Source organism: Solea solea, chromosome 11 (assembly GCF_958295425.1).
Source record: "Solea solea chromosome 11, fSolSol10.1, whole genome shotgun sequence".
In the NCBI taxonomy this organism is placed as follows: Eukaryota; Metazoa; Chordata; class Actinopteri; order Pleuronectiformes; family Soleidae; genus Solea; species Solea solea.
In genome coordinates this window covers 23,462,938-23,474,314 of record NC_081144.1, presented here as the reverse complement: position 1 = coordinate 23,474,314, position 11,377 = coordinate 23,462,938, and the positions used below count along the sequence as shown (strand labels likewise).

The window sequence follows — 11,377 nt, the reverse complement described above, 5'->3', positions numbered from 1 at the left end:
CATACACATACAGGTCTGCCATATCTCTGTGTGACGTATGAAGCCTCCACTTCTGTGTGGATTTTCTTGCAAAATTCAATATATGATGTCAAAAAATCCCAAATATCGTGCGTATCGTACAGTATAGCTTTACCAATGAATTACCCTAACACAACATGTCACTGTTAAGCGCTCTTGCCTTTGCAAGAAGACCTGGGTTTGTGACCCGATCGGAACAAGGGCCTTTCTTCATGGAGTTTGCATGTTCTCAGCATGTGTGCGTGGGTTTTCTCCGGGTTCTCCTGCTTCCTCCCACAGTCCAAAAACATGCATTAAGGGGATTAGGTAAATTGGACACTCTAGCCCTATGAGATTGGCACAGCCCCCCCCCATGTGGAGGATAAAGCGGTAGAAGATGGATGGATAGATGGAACCTCAATAATGATTTCCAATAAACTCAAACATGAAATCGCTTCACACACAGTTAACAGTAGCTTGCTCTGCTGACGACTGATTACATGCTCAGGGTATGATGTCCTGATGGTTGATAAGATAGCTTGGCTGTAAACCTAAGATAAATAAGAATAGAAACAGGGAACACAAAGTTATGGTTTTAAAAACGCGTCTACATCCTTTGTGCACTGGGTCTGCAAACCTCACTGGTGTCTTTGAAGTGGTCACACTGGGCCGCAAGACAGCAGCTGTGGCCAGAGGGAGATCAGCTAAAGATTGGCTAAAATCCCCTTTGCTGTGCTCAAAGGCACACACGCAGTAAAGTCAGAGCTCTTGTGAAGTCATAAACACAATTCAAAGAATTTCATTGAGAATCAGGCTGTGCTCAGGATGTACATCGGGTCTGAGACAATGGGAAAACAAATTATAAATACCCACCTATACATACCTAAACTTCTATGATATATCTTCAGTTACAATGAAAGTACTACTGTAAATGGTAGTAATGTATAGAATTTATTAAAAAAAACTTTCAATCCTTCCAAGCCATTTTACTGTCTAATTAACTTCGATTAACTTCTGTTGCCAAAACAGTGCTAATGTTGCTACCCCCCGACTTACCCCTTGCCTCAGATGAGCCTGGAGAGCTTTATGTAAAGATGACTCTGAGTCCGTATTTCAACCATCAACGTCTGTTTCACCTCATTCATGTTCAAGAAACTGGGGATAATTCCTTAAATGAAAATTTGCTGTCTCACTTGCCGTCTCACTTTAGCTTGAAGGCTCAGTCTTCAGTAATCATATATCCTGCTGCAAAATATTCATTTAAAATCCTAAGAGGTGACTGAGCCTCCATGTGTTGGAGTGTTGCAGTGTGTTTTGTGCTTTACATCACACACGATATGAGGCAACGATAAAACTATGCATTTTCTCTGATTCTTCAGCTTTGTCCGTGCTCTGCGCTCTCTCAGCGTCTCTCCACAAGAAAGACTGCATTTTGCTTTTCTCACATTACCAAGCGAAATTCCAACCCGTCTCATCTACTGCTGCTCTGTCACGTCCCTCTGTCGCTTTACAGATGCACAAATGATTCTTCAGCGTCTGAAAGAGACACATTGGACTTTAAGTTGACGACAGTGTAAACCCACTGGTGGCACTTTTAGACACTCGGAGCAGAACAGCGGTAGACGAGTCAGAGTAGGAGTTTAGGGATCAGGACTGAGGTTAAGTTTAGGATACATATCCAGGTTAGGCTCAGTGCATATTCACTGTTGGCTCACAGGTCTTTTATGTTATTCAATTCAATACAATTCAATTAAGAACTCACCTCTTCACTTTGGCATTCGACTCAGTGTTAGTTTGTGCTGTGTATGTTTTTGGATTGGATTGGATACACTTAAAATGTAATTATTAGACTAAGTATATGAAGATAATAATAATAAAAATAATAAGTTAAATTCTTTTAAAAAAAATGTTTAGTTAATCTCATCTCACAACCAGAAGATAAAGCATTAAAGTCCCTGAGACACACTTGACAACACAAAAGAATAAGGACCTGGAGTATCGAGGGGGTTATTAACGCAATATCAATACACAATATTCTGAAACCAGTGTTTATTTGCTTGCTTTCTTTTCCTTTATTTGACCAGTGTTCATGTTCTGCACGTAATGCTCAGTGTGAAAAAAAACTGAAATGGGATTATTGGTATTGGCTGACTGTAGGGTTGGATTGGATATGAATATATTCACACTGTGTGTGAATGGGTGAAAGGCAAAAATCCACAAAGACTAGAAACGAGCTGTATGAATAAAATTTGAGACACATTCCTGTAAGTTATAGAAAAAAAAATTAAACATTTATGTTATTGATACAGCTACCAAGGTGTGATCAAGCTTAAACGGGATTATGTGAATACCAATTGGCCTTCGCTTTGCCCCACCCCCATTTCCATCTCCTTCTCATTTATTGCACTTGCGTACCTCTGCTGTGAGCGTCATTCCTTCATTCAAGTCAACAGGAAAAAATGAATTGTTTTCCAGGCTTACACAGGAGGATCATCCAATTCTTGTAAGCAACAAAGAGATGCAGTACTTCTTTTTGTCATTTCTTCATGAATCATTCTCCCAGTGTTTCCTGTGTGGATTGTGGAGAAAATTGTTCAGACAGACAAAGGAGTGAGGTGGCACACAACAACTGCTAGAGGCAACAATTGGCTCTCACTATAGCAAATGTTTACAGGACATTTTGCTTTCACTTGCATGTTAAAGTCAAATCTGTGCACAAATGTCATTCTCACCCTGAAAAAAAACTCATGTTCTCATATTCTGACATAATTTTTCCTCTAAATATCAGTCTTTCCTTTTTCACTGATCATCAGTGGGATTGCGCCCACTATATGTTCTGTTATGAACGTTAACTTTTTTGGCGTACATCATCTACAACATCGAAACGTCATTCAAATTTCTAACCATTGAGTTCAATAGACACAACAATCTCTGTTTAAACTGTGGAGTGGGCCCCCCTGGGGGCGTGGAGACTTTTTAAAGGGGGCGAGAGTTCTGTTTTTTTTTTTTTTTTTTTTTAAGTCCTAACTTAAGTTTAGCAGGTGGAACTTTTGGTCTTGTGGTCTTAGTGACATACTACAACAACATCTACACTAGTGACAAGGTTTCGACGATGGAGAAGTTTCTGACAGGGGCAAAAAAAAAAACATTTTGAAAAATGTTTTTTTTTATGGCCTGTTTGTTTAGAAAAAAATTATGAGAATAAAGTCATAAATATATGACTTTATTCTCGTAAATGTACGACTTTATTCTTGTAAATGTATGACTTTTCTCATTATTTTTTTCTAAACAGGTTAGAGTTAGTAAATGTATAACTTTATTCTCGGAAAATCTACGACTTTAATCTCATAATTTAAGACTTTATTCTTGTAAATTAATGCTTTATTCTTGTAAATTTACTACTTTTTTCAGTTTATATAACCTTTGAGCAGGGATTGATTGGGTTTAATTGGACACTCTTACTTGACCCCAGCCATGGGGGGGGGGGCACATCCAGTGAACTTATACAACCAGTCCAAAAGTGGGAGGGTTATGTCAGGAAGGACAATCTATGCCAAGTCAAATGTGCATATTTAAGGATTTTAAAACACTAAATACTAAGACTATCAAATAAATTCATGGGAATTTCAGGGAGATAAAAACGTAGCAGCACTTGTAGCTGAGTAGTGTGTGTGTGTGTGAGCGAGACGGAGAGAGAGGGAGAGGGAGGAGTGGGGGTCGAGAATGCATGTGTACAAGAAGGATATTTAGAGGGGGAGCAGAGCAATAGAGAAGGGGGCTGGGGAGAGAGAGATTGTTGGTGCTGCAGACTCAGAGACAGAGAGGAGGAGGAGGAGAGAGAGAAAGAGGGAGAGAGAGAGAGAGACCAGCAGCATTCTGTCACTATTTGTTGCTTCTTACAGCTGCTGCTGCTGCTGCTGCTGCCTCTCACTGTCACTCTCAGTGTCACTGTGACTGTGACTGTGTGAAGGAGCGCCTGCACCGCAGAGTCTCCTCGGTGACTAAAACTGCACAAGTGTGTGTGAAGCTGCTCTGGAATTGACTCAACACCAATGATCCCCAGCCAAACCTGGCACACACCCTCTCATGAAGGTAAGGAAGGAAAATGTTTGATTCAAAATGTGATGTTTTTAATCTTTCCTGGGACTTGTTTTTTTTTTTTTTATTGTATGTTCAGCTGCTTTGCGTTTGTGAGGGAAAACCATTAGTTTCAGTTTGCGAGCGCTGTGTGCTTTAACGTGGGTAAAACAAGTGTGACTCTGACGGTTCAGTTCAGTACATCACACTGTGTTCATCCCAGGCTTTAATTTCTCTGTTTATTTATTATTGTGCCTGGTCTGACCTGTTTAGTGTCTGCAAACATCCTTATACACTTGGCTTGGCTACTGTAGCTCACATTTCAATATTCTGTGTCATTGCCGCACTACAGTTGATGTTGATCAATCTGGTTGGTAGATTGTTTTTAAGGAAAATAAAGATTTTTATTATGAGGCTGAGTGTGAGCTGGTTAATTAGCTGAATGCAGCTAATTAAAGAAATTAACGTGAATGTCAAGCGGACTGCTCCTCTTTTTGTGATACTCAGTAAATCACTTGCTATGAGTTGCATTCATTTCACGGCAAATGTTTGTGTCTATTTACAGTAAATGAAACGTGTCCCAGATTCTGTATGCTCACATAAAGTTGCTTTTTGTTGTAAATCAATGTAAATGTAAATTTTCTGTAACTTCACATAAGTAATGTAATGCGTTGCCGTGATTTAATGTTTCCTGTACAAATAATGCACTTTACATCTCAGTTCTGTTATATGTTTCTGTGATTTAGCAGTGGTTTTCTGCATAAATACGGCATTTTATTATTAGTAATGACTTATATCAGTGATTTAGTAGTATTTACAGTGCCAGTGTCACTGGTGGGCACGTAACAAAGAAAAGAATGAAGATATGTCTCAACTCAGGGGAAACTGAGGTTGGGAAGCGTCATTTTTCAAAAATACTACCCCTGTTCTAGTAATACAAAGCTAAATGCAAATCTGTGAATTATTCCTATAAAGCTTCATTTTTTACAGTACATTAAGAAACTGGAGCGCCATAAAAAAAAGTCATAAAATGTAATGTATGTATGAAAGCATGCTCGTGTCCGCCTTTTTTTCTTCCTCTGTGGAGGTGACATAACCCAGTAAGTCTGTCTTGTGTGTGACAGCATGGAGGTGTTACGATGAGCGGGAGTTTCCACACAAGTGTGGGAGTTGAGGGTGTTTTACAGCTACTTGCCAGTTGGGGGTGAAAGGCTGAGTGCACAATTAATGCAGTTTATGGGATGAACAGGTGAAGCAGCTTTGGAATGATGGAAGGTGATGATGGTTTGTAAGAAAAAAAAAAAAACTGTCCACCACTAGCTCTGTGTGTGTGGGGTGGGGGGGTGGGGCCGGGGGGCGGGGTTACATCACGTCACATCATGTTTGTAGCAAAACAAAGTACAATGCATTGTTGTGACAAAGTGAGTGAACCATGTTGTGGTTGCGTAACATCAATTCAATTCAATTCAATTCAATTTTATTTGTATAGCGCCAAATCATAACATACATTATCTCAGGGCACTGTAAATAGACAACATCAAAGAGAGCAGAGAACCCCAACAGTTCACACAATGAGCAAGCACTAGGCATCAGTGGAGAGAAAAAACTCCCTCTTAACAGGAAGAAATCTCTGGCAGAACCAGGCTCAGAAATGTGCAGTCATCTGCCTCGACCGGTTGGGGTGAAAGGAAAATCAGGGACAGAGGAGAGGTGGAGGACAGAAAGGGGAGGGGGGAGAGAAAGGACAAGAGGGAGATGAGGTAGAGACAGAAGAGAGAGAGAGACCAGGAGCAGATACACAACAACTGTATCAAGTTACAAGTTAATACAATTAATAATATCGACTTTTTAATTATAGCACAATAATAATGGTGATGATGTGGGTAGCCTCGAAAACTGGATCTTGGTCCCGCAACCTGCATGATGAGAATACAGAGAGAGAGAGAGAGGGAAGGAAGGAAATACACAAACTAGGGAGAGAAAGAGACAAGGTTAATGACATATAAAAAGTCAAAATCATATCCTGAGTGTGAGAGAGTGAATGTGCGTGCACCACATCAGCATTAAGCATTGTCGTGGTCAATAAGTCCCTGAGTCCCCACCTTTGTGTCCACGCATGAATGGAAGAGAGCGCGGGCGTATGTCTGAACAGTCATCATAGATTCTGTGTGGGTAGATTGCCACTTATCACATCAATACACAGCCTTCTCTTGCATAACATCACACAAGCACTGAAAGTCAACATCCACATCTGGTCCACTTTGCTCTGGTTCATCTCCTGATGTCACTTCACTTTTTTTTACTAATGATTATAGATTTGTCACGTTTGATGTCATTAGCGATAAAAGAAAGCAACATAATCATTCAGACATTTATCACTGTGTCATGATTAGGTTTACATATATATATATATACATAGACTTTATTGGTCCCAAAACTGGGAAATGATTGTGTTACAGTAGCACGGCTTGTTTTACAACTCTTATTCTAAGAAATAGAAACAGTCAAATCAAAACACATAATTATACATGTAAAGAAAAATATAATGTAGCATATTTCAATGACAGCTATACAGGAAGGTAGAAAGTATTAATATTAAAAAAATTAAATATTATGATTCAGTGTCAACATATCTTTAAACATAAAAAAGTAATTTAATCAGCTAAACAAACAAAATCAACCATAGCAATAAATGTTTAGTGCATTCAAAAGTTATGAATGATAATGATATTAGAGTAACCTAAGTGAACCAATCAACAAATCCTTTTATTTAATTATACACAGTATATATGTATATACTATATATACAATTACAGAATTGGTAATGTTTAGAAAAATAAACATTCAAATCATTGTCAAAGGCGTTTAAGTTGTTCAGCTCCACACTTTGTCTGTGTCTGTGGAGACATCCCCGCTGAAAGCACCAAGACGCACCTACCAAAAGTTTCAGAAGTGGATTTATCACAAGCACAATTGTAGCCTCTCACACACGTGATCGTCTGATATTGAAACAGCAGTGCTCCTCCCCCCAAAAAAGTGTCTGGGCTAATGTGCCTGTGTGGTAAAATACAAGACTGACTTACTGAGAAAAACTCTCTCTCTCTCTCTGCTAAAAGTCAGATTTTATTGGGACTAAGACAATAATTTAATTTTCTTAATGTCATGTAAACACATTAGTCTGACTAAAATCGAGCTAGTCTTGGTCAGACTAACATACTGGATAACGTGATTGATAGTCTGATTACTCCTGCATGTATACACTTAGTCGGACTGGACTGTGGCATTCTGCGCATGCAAAGAGTTTTTCATTCAAAAGTATTTCATGTTTTATACATTTGTTTGTCAAAAATGTAAGTTTGTTTCAGCTTTTGTTCATTTTTTTCTTTTTTTTTTCAATGTAATAATGGTTTGTACATCCAGGCCACCGTACATAGGTCCATAGGATTTGTTTTTAATGAAAATCGTTGTTTTTTTTCACTTTAACTTCCACCGATGACGCTCCCCTTGTGCTCGTGTAGTTCAGATAAGATCCTGGACTTCACTATCATTGATTTAGGGGACCGGAGAATCTCAAAGGTGATTGGCTTTCCCGACCTGACGTGAAAATCCTCGTGGCCAGTGAGACCAATTTAAAATCCAATGTCTATGACTTTGTAAATGTCTTTTTATAGAGCAAGAGGAAGTGGAAACTAACTGTCCTCGTTAACATACAGCCCTTGGAAGGACCAGTTAACGAGAGAGCAACATATATAAGGATAATACAATGCGGTGCATTGATGCATTCCACGTAAACCAACGTTATCATGTAATAACTGTAATTGATTACTTTGAGGTGCAGTTATTTTATCTTTGGAGAGAAACACTGTTATTCTTAAGAGAGGGAGAACATTGAATTAAGGAGAAAACAACCGTCCCTTACAAAACCACTGTGCTATAAAGGTTTACTATGATCCCTGACTGAATGTGATGGTGTGTTTCTGAATTGTAGAAAGATTTGGTTTGCATTCATTTACAGTACATGAATAGATTGGCTTATTTTCTTTGCTTTCCTTTCACACTGTCTGCGGCACATTGATCACCTGTTCATTAAGCAACATGACCGGTGCATGACTCTTCGTGGTTGCTAAGAACAAACAACTCAGTTTCCATGCATCCACTCATTATCTATGTACTGTTTTTCCCTGTGAGGGTCATGGGGAGAAGCTGTCCCTGTCATCCACGTCATGGTAATCCCAAGTGTCTAAGGTTAGAGTCAATAAGTCCAATCAGAATTTTTCATCCTTTCGTGCAAAGGTTCATCAGTCTATGTCATTGTAGGCCCCATAAGGGTTATATTCAGGCTGTCACAAGCGGGTTTGTCCGTATGGGACGTGCACGGCCCTCGTGTAGGACATGCTGTCATGAAACCGTCAATTCTTGTTTATTTATATCAGTTTTGCAAATACTTACGTAGAATTTTCACATATCTATACTTTACTTTGTTATTTATATTTCTGACAACATTTTCTGATACATTTCCCTTAACCATCTTCGTTACTACAAAATAAAAGTTTAGTTGGTGACATAATGCCGGTTTGTTGTAGCAAGTTGTTTTTCAGTGGCATTTTCTGGTAAAATACTTGTACAAGTATTGCTTTCAAGTACTTTATACAAGACTGATTTATATACATGCTTTCCCTTGTTTCTTTTCACTCCCTGTCAAATGTCTTGCCTCTGTGATTGCCTCTAATGTCCTTTAGCTGCATATCATTGTCTTCCCTCCTCCATGTGGTTATACAGTCAGTGTCTCCTCCAGTGTTGCCAACTTAGCAACCTAGTCGCCACATTTAACAAAGAATAGTCAGATTGCTCTAGTGAGTCTTTTTCAACACAAGCGACACGTGACAAATGAAGCGACTTTTTCCTGGTGTTATTGGAGACTTTTGGAGACTCACCAGCAGCGTTTGTCGTAACCTTAGAAATCGCGAATCAAATTGAATCAATGATTTGGAGAATTGTGACACCCATACTACCCAGTTAGTCTGGAAGTGGTATTAAATGAATGAAGTGGACAAATGTGGGTGGAGCCACCATGGAAACCATGGACACACCTACTTGGGACCCATATTGTCAGGCCAAATATAAGCTAAGGGGAAGGCTGATATAATATAAGGTAAGATAAGTGGCCCACATGGACATATTGGCCGGTTGACTTACGTTTTACCCTGTTTAATATAAGCAGGCTTGCTATCACATTTTTACCATCAATCTAAAAACCATCCATTACAAAATGACCTTTATTGCCCTGATATAGCAGTAGTGGACATCTCCTTTAAATTATGTCTTAGTCATTGCTTAGTGATACACTGACATCATATGTTACTTATCTTTTGCTTAGTCCAGTGATTACTATCTGCTCATCTGTATTAAATGCTGCCTTCAGTCACGAGGCAGTCTGATTGATCGTTGCTGTTTAAATAATATGGTGAAACATAGCAGAAGCTCCTCACCTGGTGTGAACTACAGACGTGCATGAGACAACAGAACAGTGCTGCTGCTGCCACGCTCTTACATCTAGTGTGAAATGGTTTTAAAGGTGGAGCCATGGGGCGAGAGCCAAGACACACCCCGAACAGGTCAGCAGTCGATCACAGGACAAAGATAAACAATCATTCACACCCACATTCACACCTAGAGTCATTTCAAAGTGTCAAGTTAACCTCAACCTAATGTGAATGTCTTTGGACTGTGGGAGAAACAGAAACCATCTCACCACAGTGCCTTAATGAACTCATAATCAACATAACTGGGATAAACATTTTGTTGCCCAGCACATGCCATGGTCTGAAACTTGATGAAATTGTTGATGTTTGATTACGACAATTTAGAGCAGAAGAAAAACACTTTTACAATCAGTGACCCAAGTTAGAGTAATTGGACATGGATAAACTAAACTTTATGACCTTTAAATTGCACACATTTTGTGCTACAACTCTTGGCTAATTGAAACACAAAGCTTTATACAGCACATCAGAGGTACTTACACATAACACAAAAGATGGTACTCTATACATTTTATGTATCTATTATTTATAATTTTGCACTCTATAATCTCTGTAACAGCTCCCCCATGGTCTCAATGTAACTTTAGGATTTAGTTCAATGGGATCAAATTAACTCCTTATTGTCCATTTATTTTAGCACATAAATTTAAAGCAGTAAACTGCCCGTTTCTTTATTTCTCCATACTAGTGCAGTGCCCGTGTAAAATCTGTTTTTGTGTGTGTTTGTAGTAATTGTTGGTTTGGTGTGGCAAGATGCTATTCTGTCTGTAGCTGGTTGTGCTTTGCATGTGTGGGATTCTGAAACGTCCTTACATTTAGGACAATTCTCGCTTGTTTAAATTTGGGACCTTGCAGTCGGAATTGTTGTTTGTTTATTTAAAGTCTAATTCCAATCCAATGTTGGTAATCCTGAGATTCATAAAATAATGGGGTGGGAATTGCTGAGGTCACTTATGAAATGGTATGCTACACATGGCCTATAGTAATGATTATGTCAGGATACAGTTTTGCAATAATAGATATATTGATATTTTCTTTCTCTTCATTGTTGTATGCCATTATGGCAGGGACATATTCCACATTAGACATTGGTATTTGGTGACAGTGTTTCGTGTCATCTCATGAGTCAGGACAGTAAAAGTATGCAGTATCAATACTAGAGAGAGCAATTTCTGGGTTAATTGCAGTGGAGTTTCCTGGGCTGAAGTTCTGAAGAGTAAATGCAAAGTAAAATTCTGGAAAAGTGTGAACAGTCCATGAAATTTCAACCGTAACATGGGAAAAATGAGTGGGAGTCATGAAATAGTTGACGTTTTGTGAATGCTTTGAAGTTTGAATGAAGCTTCTACGTTGAAACAGTAATAGATTATGAATGTGTCTGAAGTTCATTTCATTACATTTGAAATTGAAATTGCCTTTAAAAAGTTGAATATTTTGGAAAGGACTGAATAATTATGTAATTATGTTGAATTATTTGGAACCAATAAGTCGTAGAATATTAGTTCATTTGAATGAGAAATTGTGTTTGAAAGAAGTAGAATATTTCATAATGTATGAAATATTCCAAGGCTCTATATAGACTGAAATCATAACTTCAAATTTCAAGTATGTGGAACTGCTAAGAGGAGGATTTATGTTTTTGAGGACTGAGAAAAGAACCATTTCAGAAATTATATAATTAAAAAATGATATTTTTAGTAATGTGCATTTGATAAATCAGCTTGGTGAACTTAGACTGAGTGTTTAATTTTGCAGGGACA

General features: G+C 38.5%; 1 protein-coding gene across 1 annotated transcript in view; it reads left to right on the top strand.

Annotated features, from left to right (window-relative positions):
* The first annotated feature begins 3,770 nt into the window (after positions 1-3,770).
* The window catches only part of opn7b (opsin 7, group member b), a 55,925-nt gene continuing 48,318 nt past the window's right edge, over positions 3,771-11,377 (top strand). The window contains exon 1 of the mRNA XM_058644111.1: positions 3,771-4,089. Coding sequence (XP_058500094.1) covers positions 4,084-4,089 — 6 coding nt within the window. The 5' untranslated portion in view covers positions 3,771-4,083. The remainder of the gene's footprint in view (positions 4,090-11,377) is intronic.